We start from the raw sequence: 20,485 nt of genomic DNA, 5'->3' as shown, positions 1-20,485 counted from the left end.
CATATATCTGATTCAAAATTGCCAGTACCAGACCATTTTAGCTCACTCATGCCTAATATACCAATCTTTATGCATTCCATTTTATTTTTGACAACTTCCAATTTTCTTAGATTCATACTTTGCACATTCCATGTTCCAATTATTAATAGATGTTCACAGCTATTTCTTATCATTGTGAGTTGTGCCACATTAGCAAATGAGGTCCTTGTGATAGTTAAGGTTTTGTGTCAACTTGACTGGGCCCGCATTGTCAGTGGTTTGACAATTGAGACGTAGTTATCTCCATGATGAAATCTAATATAATGTAAATCAACTCTATGATAAGGTCTTCTATGAGTAACCAATCAACTGAAGGGACGTCTCCTCAGGGTGTAGCCTGATGCCAGTATATTGGACACTCAAGCAAGGCTTGCTTGCTCTCTGCTGGGTCTGGATCTTGCATCTGGCTCATCCTCTGACCTCCAAGATTCTTTGGACTTGAGCCAGTGTCCTGCTGTATTACCGGCTGATCCTGGAAGTGTTAGCAGCCTGCTTTCTTACCCACCAAACCTGCCTGCCTGCCATTTGATCTGCTGATCTTGGTTCATCAGACCTGTAGCTACAAAAATCAGAAGTCTCCAACTTGACTTCGGAACCATAGACTTGCAATAATAGTACATAAGTTTCATATGCCCTTCACCCAGTTTTTCTAATGTTAACTAACATTGTACATAATCAGTACAATTATTGAAATCAGGAAATTTAACATTGGTATAATACTGTTATGTAATTTACAGATCTTGTTAAAACGTCACCAACTGTTTCACTAATATTCTTTTTCTTGTTCAGGACTCACTCAAGTATTCCACATTACGTTTACTAACCACGTCTCCTTGATCTTCAATCTGAGACAGCTATTCTATCTTTTTTTGAAGTATAAAGACCAGTTGTTGTTGTTGTTAGGTGCTGTGGAGTGGATTCTGACTCTTAGCAACCTTATGCACAACAGAAGGAAACACCGCCCACTCCTACACCATCTTCACAATCATTGTCACGCTTGAGCCCATTGCCATGCCACTGTGCCAATCCATCTTGTTGGGTGTCTTCCACTTTTTCACTGACCTTCCACTTTGCCCAGCATGATGTCTTTCTCCAGAGACTGGTCTCTCCTGACAATGTGTCCCTAAGTATGAAAGACGAAGTCTCACCAGCCTGACTTGCAAGGAACATTCTGGTTGTACTTCTTCCAACACAGTTTTGTTTATTCTTCTAAAAGTCCATGGTACTTTTAATATTCTTCTCCAATAACTCAAAAACATCAATTCTTCTACAGTCTTCTTTATTTACTACCCAACTTTCACATGCATGTGAGGTTATTGAAAATACCATAGCTTGGGTCAGGCGCACCCTCAAACTGACATCTTTACTCTTGAATACTTTAAATAGGTCTTGTTTACCAGATACACATAATGCAGTATGTCATTTGATTTCTTGACCTCTGCTTCCATGAGTGTTGGTGGTGGAGCCCAACAAAATGAAGTCTCTGACAACTTCAATCTTTTCTGCATATTTCATGATGTTATTTTCTGAGCTAGTGCTAAGGATTTTTGTTTTCTTTACATTGAGGTGTAACCCATACTGAAGGCTGTGTGGTCTTTGATCTTCATCAGTAAGTGTGTTAAGTCCTCTTCCCTTTCAACAAGCAAGGTTGTATTATCTGCATATCGCAGGTTGTTAAGGAGTCTGCCTCCAATCCTGATGTCATGTTCTCCTTCAGTTTCTCAGATTATTTGCTCAGCATACAGATTGCATAAGTATGATGAAAGAATACAATGCTGGTGTACACCTTTCCTGATATAATGTCCTTCCATTTTAATTTGTCAGATGTTCGGTCATGATTAGATTGAGGTTATACAATTTTAAATATATATTTATTGAGACTTATGATTCATTTTTAGTTAATTTTTATATGGTACTAGGTATGGACCAAAGTTCTTCTTTTGCAATTTTTCCAGCAGCATTAATTTAAAAGATTATTCTTTCTCCACTGAATTGCCTTTGTACCTTTGTCAAAAATCAATTGACCATATGATTTGTCAATCTATTTCTAAATTTTAATCTGTTACATTGATCTATTTGTCTATTCTTTATGTTTTGATTAATGTAGCTTTGAATAACTTTTGAAATCTGATAGTGTAAGTCCTCTAACTTTGTACTTTTCACATTTGGTTGGGGCTATTTCAAATCTTTTAAATTTTTACATTGAGAGAATCAGTTTGACAATTTGACACACAAAAAAAATCTGCTGGGATTTTAATCGAGAGTACATTGAATCTATTAATTAATTTATGGGAGAATTGATATTTTAACAATATTATCTGACCCACTAACATGTTATATCTCTCTATTAAGGCCTTCTTTCATTTCTCTCAGCAACATTTTATAGTTTTCAATGTGTAGGTATTTTATTAGATTAATCCCTTATAAATGCATATTCTTAATACTATTATAAACATTATCTTTTTATTTCAAGTTCCAGTTATTTGTAGCTAGAAGCTCTGGTAGCGTAGTGGTTACGAATTGGGCTGCGAACCACAAGGTCAGCAGTTCGAAACTACCAGCGGTTCTGCGGGAGAAAGATGAGGCGTTCTGCTCCCGTAAAGATTTACAGCCTCGGATACCCTGTGCAGTGTCGCTATGAGTCAGAACCGACTCCACAGCACTTAGCAACAACAACAACAGCAAGTGGCATACCTTGTCAAACAAGGCAGACCTTTTTAAATTGTGCTTCACCGATACTATCTTTCTTACACACTGAAAGTTTGTGGCAACTCTGTATCAAGCAAGTTTTGGGAAGAGCTCAGATTTAAGATTTGGGTGTTTTCATAGCTCAGCAAGGGGAAGAAAAGGAAGTCTAATCTTCCATGGTTTACAAGAAATCTTTTATCTGTAACTTTGTAAACTCTTTTTACTGTAATCATTATACACGTCTTGTGTTTGTTCTTTACTCTGTCCTCAACATAAAAGCAACACTTCCTTTTATTTGCCTTAAAACAAGCATTCTCTAGCTCTAGAAATTACAACTGTTTTGAGCAGTTAAGGGAATTCAGTAAACCAGTCTGTATTTAACTTAACCAAACCTTTAATGTTTTTACACATCTTGAAAGTTTTTGTGTTACAGTAAAAAGAGAATTGAACTTTGAATTCCGTGCATCCCACCTTTTAGTTCTGTGACCTTTGGCAAAGTATTGAATCTCTCTGAATACATCTTCTTATCCATAAATTAGGGATTGTAATAGAACTCGAAATTCAAAATGCCAGTCATTTTTCTTTCTGCAGGTCATTTCTTTTAACATAATCTCCTATGCGCTTTTCAAATTCAATCTTTTTGATGCTGAAGGTTTTGGGTGGGGCTCAGGTTTCCATCTAAACCCCCAAGCTACTATCTTAAAATAAAACCTGTTCCTTCTGGGCAATTCCTAACTCTCCTTTTAATATATTCAATCAAATATAGGCTGAAGGTGGGCTTACACACTCTCTATAATCAAGATAATCGTATTAATTCCCATTACACCAGAAGGTCTATTTCACAATACTTGGTAAGGGAAGCATTCAGTATCCATACCGTAGTAAGATAAACACACAACCCTTAACCCTTTTTAAAACACACAAATTTAATCTCACCTCTACCCCTGGACTGTCTCTCCATTTATTTGCATATGGCCTCGGGACTCTGGCAGGGTAGATCTAGTAGGTCCTAGCCCACATCACTCATCTTGTATAACCAGCCTGGCTTTTGTCCCTGGTGACTCCAGTAACAGCTTTTCTCCTCTCATTTGCAGCATAACATCTCTTACATTCCTTTCAGCCATTACAGTTAAAAAACAATAGCCAAAGTAAACATCTTAAGAATCAAAAGTTTTCCTTCTCATGCGCCTTTGTTCTTTCTCTGACAAAGCCCCTTGTTTCTATGAGGCCAGGATGCAATAAACCCTGCTTGACACCAATTGAAACAACAAAAACATACATCAACCATTTCTGCTACAGCCCTCTCTGCTCAATTAAGTTCAATATAGTTGCGGTGGCCACACAAAACTCAGACACCATACTCACAGTTATGGGGTTTATTAGAAAAATTAACTAGTTACAATTCAGGGTCAGAAATGTTCAGGGCATGGATCTTCCAGCCAAGACCGTCTCTCTTCTGCCACATCCATAGGCACGCTCTCTCTCTGGTCCTCAGATTTAACTCACAGCTGAATCATGTAATCCATCAACATCTTCCCCCACCTTTTCAGGAAAAGGACGTTTGGTGGAAATTTACTAAGACCATGGCTAGGAGTCCTGGTGAGGCACTGTAGGATAAGCATTGGACTGCTAATTGCAAGACTGGCAATTCAACCCCCCACCCTCACCCCAGCTGCTCCTCAGAAACCTGGTACAGGGTCACTACGAGTCAGAACTGCCTCTGCAGCACCTAGCAACAACAACAACAACAACATGGCTGAAAGAAGGGGCCCTGGTGGTACAGTGAGTTATATGTTGGGCTGCTAACCTCAAGGTCAGCAGTTTGAATCCGCCAGCCACTCTGAGGAAGAAAGATGAGGCTGTCTGCTCCTATAAAAATTTACAGCCTCAGAAACCCTATACAGAGTTGCTGTGAGTTGGAACCAACTCAATGGCACACAACCACCACCACTATGGCTAGCTGTTACTGCTGTTAAGTGCCATCAAGTCAGTTTTGACCCAAAGCGACCCTGTATAGGATTTCCAAGGAGTGGCTGGTGAGCTCAAACTGCCGAACTTGCAGTTCAAACTGACTTTGCAGTCCAGTGCATTAACCCACAGCATCACACCAGGACTCTACTAGAAGAGACAGTAAACAATTCACTGCACTGCAGGCCACCTCCTGGCTCTTCTAGCCATTGTCCCTTTTATGCAGGATGGCTTGACTTTCCCCCTAACAATCATTTTAAATGTTAAGCATGCCCATGGAAACTTGTAAGCTGACTCTTCATGCCTTTCTCTCTCTTCACTTTAGATATCCAATTTCTAAATTGTCCATTCCTATCAATAAGTCCTCTGGAGACAAGTATGTTACCTGATGTGAAGAATCTTCTGTTCCACTTGGAACTATGAATATCTGCATCTATAGGCAAAGTCCAGTTCAGAGTAAGCCATCAAAATAGCAGCAATTTACACTAGCTCATAGTATCAAACCTCTCTCTTTTCATTATTCTGAGTTCTGGACAATTCAACCCTAGCCAATCTAGCTAAGTCAAAGGGTACCAGCTGCAAGCTTGGGAGTTCACACTCTTCCCTTTACTTCAGAATAGCTGACCCCTTCACTCTCTCTTTCTTTTAACCCTAACTCTCATGGGCTAACTTAGTACCCGTAGGCTCTGGAGTCTCATAACCCCCTACACTTCAGACCAGCCAGCCCTTCCTCTCCTCTAAACCCATGCCATCAAGTTGTTTCCAACTCATAGTGAACTGATAGTACATGGTAGAACCTCCCAGTATGGTTCCCAAGCCTGTAAATCTTTATGGAAGCAAGCTTCCTCAGGGCAGCTGATAGGTTCAAACTTCTGATCCTTCAGTTAGCAGTTGAGCACTTAACCACTATGCCACCAGATCTCCTGAGTGTAGTGTCTTAAAACTGGTCAGTTCATAGGAAATTATGGTTCAGATGAAAGACAATGAGAATTAGAACCATCAGGATGGCCTTAGAAATGAAAGAAAAGGAAAAAGAAAAAGAAAAAAAAAAACAAAACAGAAAAGGCAAATGGGGGAACCATTAAGAGTGACTGACAAAAAGAATAGGAGATTTTGTGAGGAAAGAAGAAACGATGTGTTGAATTTAAAATAATGAGAAAGACCTTCTTCAGAATGGTCTCTTGGTTTAATATCCCATATTCACCTTTCTGATGCCTACTATTCAGTCTGGCCATATAGGCCACGGCAATACGTTTGTTGTTGTTGTTAAATGCCTTCCAGTCAATTCCAACTCATAGCAACCCTATACACAACAGAATGAAACAAAGCTTAGTCCTGAAGCATCCTCACAATTGTGTTATATTTGAGCCCATCATTGTTGCCAATGTGTCAGTTCATCCTGTTGGGGGTCTTCCTCTTTGTCTCTGACCCTTCACTTTGCCAAGCATGATGTCCTTCTCCAGGGACTGTTCCCTCCTGATAAGATGTCCAAAGTACAAGAGATGAAATCTTACCATCCTTGCTTCTAACCATTCTGGTTGTACTTCTGCCAAAACAGATTTGTTTGTTCTTCTGGAAGTCCATGATACTTCCAATATTCTTTACCAACACCATAATTCAAATGCATTGCGTCTTCTACAGTCTTCTGTATTCAGTGTCCAACAGTACATACTTAGCTGATGTTACCAGGCCTCATGTTCTCATGCCTCCCCTCAAAAATAAATATTTGATTTAGGCAGTAATAATGAAAACTTAAAAAAAAAAAAAAGTGAGAGAGAGAGAGAGATTCAACTTATATCAGAACCAGCTTACAAAGAAATTGCTGGGATGAAATCCTGTACACACACACACACACACAAACTTTAAAAGTACCATGGCTTCAACAACGAGATATCATCTCACACTAGCAGTAACAGTTAAGTTGAAAAAAGCAGAGGACAACAAATGCTGGCAAGAGTATGGAGAGACTGGGATCCTCCTACATTGCTGGTGGGACTGCAAATTGGTTCAACCACTCTGGAAAATAGTATGGTGCTTCCTCAGAAAGCTGGAAATAGAAATACCTTATGATCTAGCAATTCCTCTATTTGGTATACATCCACAAGAAATATGAGTCAGAATATGAGTAGATATATGCACACCAATATTCATTACAGCACTATTCATAAGAGCAAAAAACTGGAGACTACCCAAATGCCCATCAATGAAAGAATGGATAAACAAACTCTGGTATATGCTACCTTGAAGAATAATGATGAAGCTGCAAAACCCACATAACATGGATGAGCCTTGAGGACATAATGCTGAGAGAAATTAGTCAGGAACAAAAGGACAGAAAGACATTGCATAATTCCATTATTGTAAAAACTTAGAAAAGGGTTTCTATACTAAAAAAATTGTTCTTTGAAGGTTATCAGGGGCAGGAGGTAGGGGACAAATGCTACACATATGTTAACTCGGGGGACAAGGAAGACAATAAATAGGATGAGGAAGGCAATACGCAAGAAGAGGGAAGAGGATAGAGGAGTGGGGAAGATAGGGAAAGATCTGGGGGACATACATGGACTAAATGGAATAGAGGTTGACTGTGATGTTTGCACAGTCTTAGAATAACAAGGCTCTATGATATAGGGATCCAGATACAGGCTGAATGGGTAAAGAAGAGGAAATAATGTTAAGGTGTTTGACTGTTTGTGTAATACAGACATCTAAGTGGGGAAGGTGGTTACAGAAAACTTGTAGGCCTGTCTTCAGCCTATAACAGATTGGACTATCTAAAAGGGGTCTCGAGTGTACCCAGGAAAACAGGCTTCTTGTTAAGCCTTGGTGGAGTATGGGGCCTTAGGTGGAATCCTGAGCCCCACATAGAACCTTCAGGGATGGGACAGTCCCAATTGAAAAGACATGCAGACCAACCCGGCTAGAGGAACAGAAGTCATTTCTTGAAAGGTAGACCAATGGGGGTGGGGGAGTGGGGTAGGGGTGGGAGAGAAGAAAATAAAAGCAGACTGCTTGGCTGTAACAGTATCAAGCAAGCTGTCTGCGCTGGAGTCATCAAGGCAAGAAAAGTCAGCTCATCAGGGTAAACCCCTTCCTAAGGTTAGAACTCAAAGGGAACACATCAACAGTCCTATATGCTTGATGTCAGTAGTCCTAGTCAACTTATGAGTGAAAAGGGTGGAATTGCAGGAAAGAAGACATGGACTGAGATTTGCCATATTCCATGAATGCCAGAAGACCTTGGAATCAGAGAAAGAAGAGTATAGGCTGATAAGTTTGAAGTTCAGGGTGATGTGTGAACTCCTGAGCCCAAAGACAATAACCTTGCCACTGAGATCTAAAGAATGAAGCAGTCACCCGATCTGAAGAGGGAGGCGTGCAAGAACTTCTGGACTTGCAAACAGTAGCCATTGGACCTAGTGTAGATGGCTTGCTGACCAGAATTCAACAAGATGAAGATAAAGAAGTATGATAAATTGCTACCACCTGATCAACTGGATCCTTGATTATGGATGAGGCTGCTCAAAATTCCAACCAAATAAGGAAGGATTCTTCATATCAAGGATAAAACATGTCTCCTCAGTACACTGGGCTGATAGGGATGCACAACTTAGATTTCAGCTACCAAAATTGGGGGCTATAAAGGCACGAAGTGGTTGGCTTACAAGCTTTCATGAGGGTGCTTAGTGTTAGAACATGGGGAGTAAAACAGAAATTTAACTGAAGAATTTCCCTCCTGTCCAGATGGGTCTGGTGACGAGAGGGATAAGACTTTAGATACAATTGCAAGTAATTGTTTTCAGCTCTAATGGCGATTATTACAACTGTAAATGTAGAAGAGGTGCAAATAAAAGAGTGAGCAGTTAATCTGTCATCTCAGGAACAGGGGACCCTTGGACCATCAAGAAGGAAGACATGAGAGGAGCAAGGGATGCTGATCAGAAAGGCGGCGACAACAGAGGTTGTGACAGAGACAATGGCATACAGAGACAGAGCAGCAGTGGACTACAGGCCCATGGACTGAGAAAAGCAGCGTGCCTGCGGACAGGAGGCAGGCTTGCAAAATGTGCCCTTTGGACATTTAAACAAGTATCTATTTACAATGTGGTATGTGTTGTTGTTGTTGTTAAGTGCCGTCGAGTCAATTCCAATCCAAAGTGACCCTGTATCGGGTTTCCAAAGAGCAGCTGGTGAGCTTGAACCACCGACCTTGCAGTTCAAATGACTTTGCAGTCTGACACATTAGCCCACAGTGCCATATGTGTACACGCCCTCCCCCTCTCCCCCCAAAAAAAGGTGATAGAGGTAAATACTGTAGGCTAAGTGTTCATAGAAGGAGCTCTGGTAGCATAATGGTTACAAGTCAGGCTGCAAACCTCAAGGTCAGCAGTTCAAAACTACCAGTCATTCTGTAGGAGAAAGATGAGGCCTTCTGCTCCCATAAAGATTTATAGCCTTGGAAACCTTATACAGGGACACAATGAGTCAGAACCAACTCCACAGCACACCACCGAGGGTGCATGGGGGATGTTATAATCATTACAATGATCTGCTGAATGTAAAAATGGTGATCTGTCCTTTACTCACTCAATACACAATAAAACCTTTAAAACAAACAAAAGAAAATACCATGGTTTGGGTCAGGCACTCTTTAGTTCTTAAATTTGTATTTTTGCTTTTTAACACTTTAAAGAGGTTTGTTGCAGCAGATTTGTCTAATGCAATATATCATTTGATTTCTTGACTGCTGCTTCCATGAGTGTTGATTGTGGATCCAAGTAAAATGAAGTCTTTGACAACTTCAATATTTTCTCTATTTATCATGATGCTATTTATTGGTCCAGTAGTGAAGATTTTGGGTTTCTTTATATTAAGGTGCAATCTATAGGGTTTGATCATCATCAGTATTTTAAGTTCTCTTCAACAACCAGGATTGTATCATCTGCATATTTCAGATTATCAATCAGTCTTCTTCCAATCCTGATGCAACGTTCTTATTCATATAACTCAATTTCTCAGATTATTTGCTCAGCATACAGACTGAACAGGTATGGTGAAAGAATATAATTCTGACACACACCTTTCCTGATTTCAAACCATTTAGTATGCTCTTATTCTGCTCTAATGACTATTTCTTGGTCTAAGTACAGGTTCCTCATGAGCACAATTAAGTGTTCTGGAATACTTGTTCTTCACAATGTTATCCATAGTTTGTCATAGTCAAAAGCCTTTACATAATCAATAAAGCACAAGTAAACATCTTTCTGGTATTCTCTGCTTTCAGCCAAGATGCACCTGATGTCAGCAATAATATCCCTCATTCCACATCCTCTTCTGAATCTGGCTTGATTTTCTGAAAGTTCCCTGTCGATGTACTATTGCAACAGATTTTTAAGTTATCTTCAGCAAAATTTTGCTTGTATGTGATATTCATGATATTTTTCAATAATTTTTGCATTCCGTTGGGTCACCTCTTTGAAATAGGCACAGAAGTTTTGGAAAGGGCTCAGGATTTAACCAGAGATGCCCTGTGGAATGGTCCTTTTCCCAGTCCAAGCAACCATGTTTAAAATCCCTTGAGAGTGACAACCCACAGCCCAGGAAAAGGCAAACACAACTCTTTGGAGACGGATTTGCCTAGATATTTAAGCAGATGCATCTAAAGAGAGACCTCTAGCAACATTTCCAAAGACAATTAGAAGGTTGTAATGTAGAGAAAATGACAAGAGAGGCAGGAGAGAGGGTTCAAGTTACATCTGGGTTCAAATCCACTTACTAGCTATGCAATCTCTTTTGAAGTTTCAGTGCTCTCATATATAAACATAGGAATAATAATAGCATCCATCTTGTAAACTGAGAACCCTAAAAAACCATTACCATCTAGTCAATTTCAACTCAGAATGTTAGAACTGCCCCAGAAGTTTTCCAAAGCTGTAATTTATACAGAAGCAGACGGCCACTTCTTTCTCTCGCTGAGAAGTTGGTGGGTTTGAACACACCAATCTCTCAGTTAGCAGCTAAGCTCATAATCACCACCAGGAGTCCTTTGTAAAATGATGTTGTTGTTATTGTTCAGTGCCATCTGACTCAGCAATGGTAGGTACAACAGAAAGAAACACTGCCCCATCCTGCAGCCACCTCACAATTATTGTTATGTTTGAGCCCATTGCTGCTGCCACTGTGCCGGTACATCTCGTTGAGTTGTTGGCCCTCTTTTATGTTGACCCTCCACTTTACTTAGTATGATGTCCTTCTCCAGGGACTGGTTCCTCCGATAACATGTCTGAAGTATGAGAAACCAAGTCTGGCCATCTTGGTTTCTAAGGAGCATTCTGGTCGTACTTCTTCCAACACAGATTTTTGTTTTGTGTTGTTCTTGGTTCCCTTAATATTCTTCTTCAACACCATACTCAAATGCTCCAGTTCTTCTACAGTCTTCCTTATTCATTGTCCAACTTTCACATGCATATGAGTCTATTGAAAATAATCATGGTTTGGGTCCGGGGCACCCCAGTCCTCAGACTTACATCCTTGCTCTTAAACACTTTAAAGAGGTCTTGTGCAACAGATTTGACCAATGCAATACATCATTTGATTTCTTGACTGCTGTTTTCATGAGTATTTATGATGGATCTAAGCAATATATCCTTTGATTTCTTGACTGCTGCTTCCATGAGCACTGATTTTGGATCCAAGTAAAATAGAATCCATGACAACTTCAATTTTTTCTCATTTATCATGATGTTGTTTATTGGTCCAGTTGTGAAGATTTTATTTTATTACATAGAGTTGTAATCCATATGAAAGGCTGTATTCTTTGCTTTTCATCAGCAAGTGCTTCGAGTCCTCTTCATTTCCAGAAAGCTATTTACATATCGCAAGTTGTTAACTAGTCTTCCTCCAATCGTGATGCTGCATTCTTTTTTATATAGCCCAGTTTCTCGAATAATTTGTTCGGTATACAGATTGAATAGGTATAGTAAAATTATACAGTTCTGATGCACAACTTTCCTGATTTAAAACCATGAAATATTCTCTTGTTCTCTTTGAATGACTGTTTCTTGGTCCATTTAGTTTCCGCATAAGTGCAAGTAAGTATTTTGGAATTCCTATTCTTCAAAATATTATTCATAGTTTGTTATGATTCACACAGTCAAATGCTTTTGTGTAGTCAATAAAACACAAATAAACATCTTTCTAATATTCTCTGCTTTCAGTCAAAATCCATCTGATGTCATCAGTGATATCCCTCATTCCACACCCTCTTCTGAATCTGACTTGAGTTTCTGACAGCTCCCTGTTGATAGACACGGCAACCATTTTTAAATTATCTTCAGCAAGTTTTACTTGCATGTGATATTATAATGTTGTTTGATAACTTCCTCATTTTGTAGGGTCATCTGTCTTTGGAATGGACACAAATATGGATCTCTTCCATTTGGTTGGCCAGGTAGCTGTCTCCAAATTTCTTGGCATAGATGAGTGAGTGCTTCTAGTGCTGCATCTGTTTGTTGAAATATTTCAGTTACTATTCCATCAATTCCTGGAGCCTTGTTTTTCACTAATTTCTTCAATACAGCTTGAACTTCTTCCTTCAATGCAATTGGTTCTTGATCATATGCTACCTCCTGAAATGTTGGAGCACCAACCATTTCTTTTTGGTACAGTGATTCTGTGTTCCTTCCATCTTCTTTTGATGCCTCCTGTGTCATTCAACAATTTGCTTGCTGTTGTTCTTGACTCTGACCCTGTATAGTGTTTCTAAAGAGTGACCGGTGGGTTTGAACTACCCATAGAATCCTTCAATCTTGCAAATCAAGATTGTAATATTTTTTTAAGGTCTGTCAGCTTGAGAAATGTTGTGCGTATTCTTCCTATTTGATTTTGTAGCTCCAGGTCTTTGTAAACTGCGGTTCTTTTTAAGTGCTGTGGAGTCTGTTCTGACTCATAGCAACCCTGTATAGGACTTCCAGGGAGCAGCTGGTGGGTTAGAGCCTCCGACTTTGTGGTTCAGTTCAGTGATGCTAGGGTGCCACAGCAGAACTCCTTGTGAACTGACAGCGAGGATTAAATGTACTTAGCATAGTGCTTGACATATAGACATAAAGTATTAAATCATGTGAGCGAGCTATTATTATTATCATCATTGGATTTCCGAAACTGGAGGCTAGAGACCAACTGACATTATCACAACAGTTTCCATCGCTTCCAGGGCTGTCTTAGAATGGGTTACGATGTGGTCATTGATCAGGATCCTCCTTGGTCTTTCTGTCTGTGGACTGTGCTACCATTTGTCTCTCCTCAGACTCAGAGCTCAAAAGGACCTGACTAAGCCCTGTTCTTCCACAGTTGATTCTGAAAAGAAAGTAAAAACCCTGGGGGTGCCATGGATTTGAGAGGATAGATTTAGGGTAAGAGATGCAGAATGTCAGAGGACAGAGCAGAGAGTGTAATTTACAAGAGGAGGTGGAATTCCCAGCAGAAGTTAATTATGGAAAAGTGTAAGTAATGGTCCCACCTGCTTAGCACCTTTTCTCAGTCCTGCCAGAAGCTTTTCAGTCAATCCTGCTCTTATGCAGAGGCCAGAGTCCCAGAGGTGTATGCACCTTTGCACTCACCTGTGTTTCAGGTCCCTGTCCTGGATGCTGACACAGAGGATATCCCAAAGGGCAGAAAAACAAAGTTCAAAATTCTTAGGTTGCAAATACGAGACACATTAGCCCCCAGCATTGGACATCTATGCTGGAGAGGTGGGAAAAAGGGAAGTGCAGTGCCAGTGGGTGATACTGGAGTGTGAAGCCCACCTTAAACTGCAGGGAAGGACAGGGCTGGGCAGGAGGAACTGGGAGCAGTGAGCAGAGGAAATCTGCATGATTTCTAGTGATGTGTGGATAGGGGCAAGGAGGCAGCAGTGGGTGTTAAGTGCTGTCAAGTCAGTGGTTCTACTAGTGACCCTGTATAGGATTTCCAAGTAGGGGTTGGTGAGTTTGAACCACCGACCTTGCAGTCCAGTGCTTATTTTACAGAGTTGTTAGAGGCTAGCAAAGTACTGAGCTTTCTCTTCAATGTAGCCTACAAAGGAAGAACACAAACACATTTTAAAAGCCATCCTAGCATCCTGCAGGGAGCTTGATCTTCTTTTTCTCCGTCTCAACTTCCCACAGGGTTTTTCCACAGAGTAACAAGCTGGAGCCTCATAAAGGTCCTAGCCAGAACCATTTTGCTCAGGGCAAAATAAACAGTGATAAATGTTTGGGGACAGGAACTATACTCCCCACCCTGGGGTCAGAGCTTAGGGCAGGAGGTCCGAGAGTCTTGGCAAAGAAGCTCTCCCCCCTCCACTCTCATAACTCTCTGTGTGCTCCTGTCTGTTCTGCTCTCCAGCAGTAGCTCAAGGCAAGACAATGGGAAGACAATGCTCCCCAAATACAGGCCCTAGGGTCCCAGGATAACTCCCTTGAGGAGAGGCAGCGGCGCTAGGAGTAAGGTTCTTTGTATTTTGTATTTATTTAAAAGTTCAGGGTGCCTTTACTGACATTCTTGCTTGGGGGCCCAGAATTTATACTTAGTCACTGCCCACAGCCCTTGTTTTAGGAAAGAATGAGAAGGCTATTGCGTAACCTGAGTTGGGAGGATGTGGGCTGCTGCTTCAGAGGAGGCCTAGTTAGGAGTGCTGGAGAGGGGTGGGGCACTGCCTGGAGGAGGGGCCATTCAGGGAAGGCACACGGAAATGCCTGGACCAACTAACTCCTCTTCTACAGGATGCTCCCCTGCCATACACCCCCTGTGCCCCTGGGATTGGAGGGAGAGTGATTACTTCAAGGGCAGCACAGATTGATGAATCCATTAGATGATATTGGGGTGGGGAGCCAGATGTGGAGGAGAGGAGTGGAGGGGAGGGCTGACCTGGATGAAGGAGTGGAGTGAGGTCTACTCTTAGGCCACTGTTCCCAAGATCGCCCCAAGTATGGGCTCCTCTAACTCTAAACTTTTGTGCCTCTCACATGATTTCCTTAGCCCAGTCAGTTCTCACCTTACAGGGTTTCCTAGAGTTCATCCAAGGTGTATCCTGTCTCCTCAGCCCCTCCCCTTTTCAACCCTTGCTCCCCTTCCACAACTTCTTCCAGCCCATTACTCCAGTCTTGCTTGGTTTTCCCATAGTCCTTTCTCAGGGAACCTTTCTCTTGTATCTTCCCCAATTTTGTCCCTCCTCTCCTTGGTCTACTTTTTCCTATCAGCTATAGATTCTCCCAAGACCTCCTACCCCATTATGTGGGGTATCAGGATTGCAGGGTTCCCCTCTTCTCTCTCTGCCTTCCTAAAGCCCCACTTCCTCTCAGGATCCCCACACACCATCCCTTCACAATTCATTCTCAGCCCTCATGGTCTCCCTCGCCACCAGAGTGCTGCATCTCCATCAGCTTCCTTCACATACATACTAACTGGAGTCCAGTTCTTCATCCAACTCCCAGCCGGCCTCTCCTTCCTACACCCCTCTCCACCTCCCAGTCTCTCAAGCCAGCTGTACGGCACCCAAATTCCGGGAAAGATTCCCAGGAACAAAGAAAGAAAAATCAGAGCAAAATTTGGAAGTAAGCAAAAACTAGGAAAGGAGTGGGTAGAAAAGAGTGGGGAGGATCCAGGTGGGGGGGGCTTTCCAGTCCCAGCCAGTTTAGGGAATGCCCCTGCCAAATACACCAAATACACCCCCCCGCCCCCCCCCTTTCACCTGGCTCTTAAAGGGCCCGGCCCCTCCTGACCCGCGGCTACTTAAGGCAGAGGGGCGGCGGCGGGTAGCAGCTGCGCTTTGCCTGCTCTGGGAGGAGTGAATTGAGCAAAAAATCTAACCATGTACCCCCACAGGCTGCTGCCGCCACTGCTACTGTTAACTCTGTTGCTTGCTGCCCATCCAAGAGGCGCTCTGGCACGGTGCCCAGGCTGCGGGCAGGGGGCGCAGGCGGGCTGTCCAGGGGCGTGCGTGGAGGAGGAGGAAGGGGGGCTGCCAGCGGAGGAGGGCTGTGCGAAAGCTGGGGGCTGCTTCCGAAGAGAGGGGGAGCAGTGTGGGGTCTACACCCCGATGTGCGCCCTAGGACTGAAATGCCAGCCGCCCGAGAATCACAAGGAACCTTTGCAGTCGCTGCTGCTGGGCCGTGGCAGCTGCCGCCGGGTGCGTGCGCCCTCGGGTGAGTGTGCTCCCAGTGTCCTCGCCCACGTGAGACACTCATCTCCTGGCTGGGTCCTGGAGAGATGGGGGCGGGCAACCGTGCAGACCTCTAGGCCCTGGCCATTGACGCCTCCTCCTTTCCGACCCTGGGTTGGGAGGTAAGGGGACCAAGAGCAAAGATCAGTTAGAAGACTGGGGTACAGCCAAGGGAGCTGGGGGAGATGTCTGACTGCTCTTTTCTTGGCTCCCCTGTATAAAAGATACGGAGTCATGGTGTGGCGCTGTAGGATAGAGCACTGGACCGCCAGGTCGGTTTGAACTGCAAGGTCGGCGGTTCAAACCTACCAGCCGCTCCTCAGAAACCCTATACAGGGTCGCTATGAGTTGAAACCGACTCCACGTCACTTAACAACAACAATAAAGGACTGGTGGGATGGAGGGTTTCAGGACCAGCTCAAATAACCCAGCAGGCAAGGTACAGTCCTGAGCACCACTTGGCAGGCGTGGGGGGTGAGGGGGGAGGTGGTGCTCCAATGAGCAGTTTTTGTTAGCCATTGGTTTTGGTTTCCATTGCCAACTTTAAGACATCACTCAGCAATTTAAAACTGATTGTCATAGGCACTATGGGATTCTGGTGTGGCACAGTAGAATAAGCACTGAACTGCTAATTGCAATGTCAGAGGTCCAAACATCCCGAGCTTTCCTCCCAAGCCCTATGAATCAGAACCTATTCTAGGGCACTAACAACTACAACATAGGCACTGTTAGAAGATATGGCACTGTTAGCATGCCCAGCTCCTTCAGCTCTAGATCCCCAAGACAGTGTTAGAAAAAGAACCCAGATATTGTTCCCATCTTCTACTTGGAAAAGGAAGGGGACCCCAGAACCCAAATTCAGCACTCATGGAAAACACTGATGTTGTTGTTAGATGCTGTCAAGTGGGTTGTGACTCATAGCAATCCTGTATAAGGTTTCCAAGGCTGTAAATCTTTATGGGAGCAGAAAGCCTCTTCTTTCCCCCAGGAAAGTGGTTAGCAGTTCAGTGCTTATCGTGCAGAGCCATTACCTCTTAATACCAGAGTGTCCAAAGCACCTGACATCAATTGGGTCTACAACAGAGGACACCCGATGGACTAAAGACAGAGGGTAGAGCCTGGAAGCCCTGGGGAAAGAGGCTAGAGTTGGGAAAAGGGTTAGGAGGAATTAAACCTGTTCAGAACAAGAGACATATTTAGGGCATGGCAAATACGGCACGGAGTCCAGTTGTGGCACTGTGGGTTAATACACCAGACTGTAAAGCCATTTGAACTGCAAGGTCGGCGGTTCAAGCTCACCAGAGGCTCCTCGGAAACCCTATACAGGATAGCTATGGGTGGGAACCAACTCTACAGCACTTAACAACAAGTATGGCACCATTTGGGGTTGGGGAAGCACTTAACAACAAGTATGGCACCATTTGGGGTTGGGGAAGCACCGAAGAGCAGTTTCTATTCACCATCCATGTTTCCAATTTCATCTGTGAGAGATCACAGCAGCTTAAAACGAATAGCCATGGGCAGGCACTATTTGCTCTACTCAGAACACTCTATTCCACCCACCCCACCCAGCCCACCCTACCCCTGGGAGGAGAATAGAAGGCTTGAGTCACTGGGTGGGTGGGACAGAAGTGAGTCAGTTCCCAAAAGCAAAGAGGCAGCAGGGAGAAGAGGAGGGCAAGAAATGTAAATTGTACCCACCCCAGAGGTATCTGAGCTCCTGGTTTCATCAATGGAAGGAATGGGAAATTCACCTGGAGTTTCTTTCAGTCCCAAATGCTTGAGCACAGGCCGCTGAGGGTTCTCCTAGAAGACAAGATTGGGTGTAAATGGAAGGCATGAAGGGCAAGGTGTCTAGGGTGCCAGGATTGCAGAGGAAATGGCTCTTGGGCATTCTGTAGCATATGGGAGCAGCTATCTAGGTTTGAGGCCTAGGGACCTGAGTAGAACTTGCTCTTGGGCATTAAGAAGGTGTCTAATTTTACAGCTAAGGAGCTCTGGTAGTGTAGTGGTTACAAATTGGGCTGTAAACCTCAGGGTCAGCAGTTCAAAACTACCAGCTGTTCCGAGAGAGAAAGATGAGGCTTTCTGCCCCTGTAAAGATTTACAGCCTCGGAAACCCTGTACAGGGTCACTATCAGTCAGAACTGACTCCACAGCACATAATAACAACAATTTTACAGCTAGGGCAAATTCCAAGCAGTACATACCCCACTCCTTGTCTTTCCTGCTGCTGCTGCTGTTGTTAAGTGTTCAGACTCACAGTAACCACGTATAAGGTTTCTGAAGCTTAAAAATTTCCAAGTCTGTGGAGTGGCTGGCAGGCTTGAACCACAGACCTTTTGATTCACAGCCTAGTGTGAAGTCATATGGAGCCACCACCCTGATGTATTTCCTCTCCCCAATCCCAGGCCTGAGCTCTCCCAGGACCCCCTCAGATCCCATGACTAAAACTTTGTCCAGAGCCAATAGTAGTCTGTAGGTTGAAGCCTCTCACTCCTTGCCTCTTTGCAACCTGCTCTTTAGCCCCGTTGGTTAAAGGGCTGAATTCCACATGCTCCTAGGGCCACTGGGCTTGAACTGGGCTAAGCCACAGGAGACCCTCTAGAAGAAAAAGGCTCCACTGCAAAGACCCAAAAGTAACAACATCTCAGGCCTGGGAGGGGTGGGTTGAGTCATAACAGGGTCACATCAGGGACACACATTCCACTTGGATTCTTACTGACCCCCTCTCACATCTGTAGCTCTTCTTTCTCATCTCCCTGGCTTGGCGCACCCCCTGCTGGCCCCTGTTGGTATGACCAGGTCTTAATCACCAGAAGCCCAAACCAATAATCAATAATGCTTTGTATTTGTTCTGTAACTTTTGCTTTCCAAAATGCTTCTTTTTTACGCACCTTAAAATTACTCTGTGGATATTTCTAGAAATGTAGCATCACCATTTTTCAGAAAATGAAACTGAGACAGAAAGCTAGGAGAAGCTCAGGGTAGAGCTAAGTGCTGACACCTCTCACTTTTCCTATTATTCCACAAAGCTCTCTCTAGGTCCTACTTCAGCAGGAAGGGGTGGGTAAGGTTTTCCTCCACTTGGTTCTAGTCTTAGCATATAGCATGATTTCTAGCCTTTTCTTCTCCCATTCCTCATGTGACTGTAGGGACAAATCCTAAGGAGAATAAACACCAAGCGGAGGCCACCCGTCCACAGGATGTGAACCACAGAGACCAAGAGAGGAATTCGGGAACCTCTCCCACTCCAGCTCAACCCAGTCCTGGGGGTGTCCAAGACACAGAGATGGTGCGTTGGGGTCTGGCAGGGAGTAGGCCGGGTGGGAATCTCTGGAGACTCCTATTTGAGACCACTCCTTGAGTAGAGGCAATGATAGTGACCTTGCCCAGAAGTATAGTTGTCTATTCTGTCTGGTGTCTGTACTGGCAGCCTGGCGGTGGAGCTAGGTAGGCTAGGGCAGATCTGAGATGCCCACCTTCCCCCTCCTAGGGCCCATGCCGCAGACATCTGGATTCAGTGCTGCAGCAACTCCAGACTGAGGTCTTCCGTGGGGCTCTCACCCTCTATGTGCCTAATTGTGACCATCGAGGCTTCTACCGGAAGAGGCAGGTGAGGCCACTCTTTTCCTGCTGGTGGGGAAGGGGTAGTGTGGACACAGTTATAAAGTTGCCTAGATAAAAAATTGCCCCCAACCTTAAGGGTCTTACAGCTTTAAGACCCACACAAACAAAAGAATAATCAACCATACACTGCAGTAGAATTAATCTGCCTAAGGAATGGTTGAACTCAGTGGTTCTCCAACTTGAGGTACAGCTGAATCACTTGGAGAGCTTGTTAACACACGTATTGCTGGGCCTCACTGTAGAGTTTGGTTGTATAGGTCTGGAGAGGAACTGAGAATCTGTATCTCTACCAAGTTCCCTGAGGATACTGAGGATTTTGGTTTGAGGACCACACTTTGAGAACTACTGTTCTGGCCTAGAAGAATGGGTACAATTTAGTGAGTGGAGAAGTGGGGGAACCAAGGAAAGTGAACTCCGTGGGCTTCACTGTCCTGAGGGAACTCTCAGATGTTTTTCATACAGACTCAAGTGTCCACAACTTGTGTCCAGCTCAGGGGTCCCTTCTTACCTCTTCTGCTGGAAGCCTCAGGCCTCGCCTGATTGTGTCTCTCCCCAGTGTCGCTCCTCTCAGGGCCAGCGCCGAGGCCCCTGCTGGTGTGTGGATCGGATGGGCCAGCCCCTACCAAAACCACAGGATAGCAATGGAAGTGCCCCCTGTCCCAGTGGGAGCAGCGGCTGAGGCAGGGTGGAGGGCTGCAGGGCCACAGGCAGAGGCATGGAGGTGTCATTTTGGGTTATTTATTGAATGATGAGTAACTCAGGGGCCCTGAGCCCCACATTCCACCTTCAGGCCCTGTCCAATTGGCCCTGTCACCCCGAGACTTCACACAGTCTTCTAGTGGAAAGATTGTTGATATTGGTTTAGGTGTTAATAAAATTGTGTTGGAAGTCTCTGGCCTATGTCTCTGTGTCTACTTGTATTTCTGGAGCCCCCAGCTTCCTCTCTGCTCTCATCCCAGC

General features: G+C 43.8%; 1 protein-coding gene across 1 annotated transcript; it reads left to right on the top strand.

Moving 5' to 3' along the window:
• Positions 1 to 15,544: 15,544 nt before the first annotated feature.
• Positions 15,545 to 20,204, top strand: IGFBP6 (insulin-like growth factor binding protein 6). The gene is made up of 4 exons (XM_006869980.1): positions 15,545 to 15,884; positions 19,051 to 19,190; positions 19,392 to 19,511; positions 20,082 to 20,204. Exons 1-4 carry the CDS (start codon positions 15,545 to 15,547, stop codon positions 20,202 to 20,204), a joined length of 723 nt encoding a protein of 240 aa, XP_006870042.1.
• The last annotated feature ends 281 nt before the right edge of the window (positions 20,205 to 20,485 follow it).

The sequence above is a fragment of the Chrysochloris asiatica genome, unplaced genomic scaffold (assembly GCF_000296735.1).
Source record: "Chrysochloris asiatica unplaced genomic scaffold, ChrAsi1.0 scaffold00138, whole genome shotgun sequence".
Taxonomy (NCBI): Eukaryota; Metazoa; Chordata; class Mammalia; order Afrosoricida; family Chrysochloridae; genus Chrysochloris; species Chrysochloris asiatica.
Note: the sequence above shows the minus strand (reverse complement) of the source record. Positions and strands in the feature narration are given on the sequence as shown.

Coding starts and splice junctions, on each gene's coding strand:
- IGFBP6 (XM_006869980.1), top strand. CDS start 15,545: ATGTACCCCCACAGGCTGCTGCCGCCACTGCTACTGTTAACTCTGTTG. Junction 15,885..19,050: donor GCGTGCGCCCTCGGGTGAGT/GTGCTCCCAGTG, acceptor ATGTGACTGTAG/GGACAAATCCTAAGGAGAAT. Junction 19,191..19,391: donor GTGTCCAAGACACAGAGATG/GTGCGTTGGGGT, acceptor TCCCCCTCCTAG/GGCCCATGCCGCAGACATCT.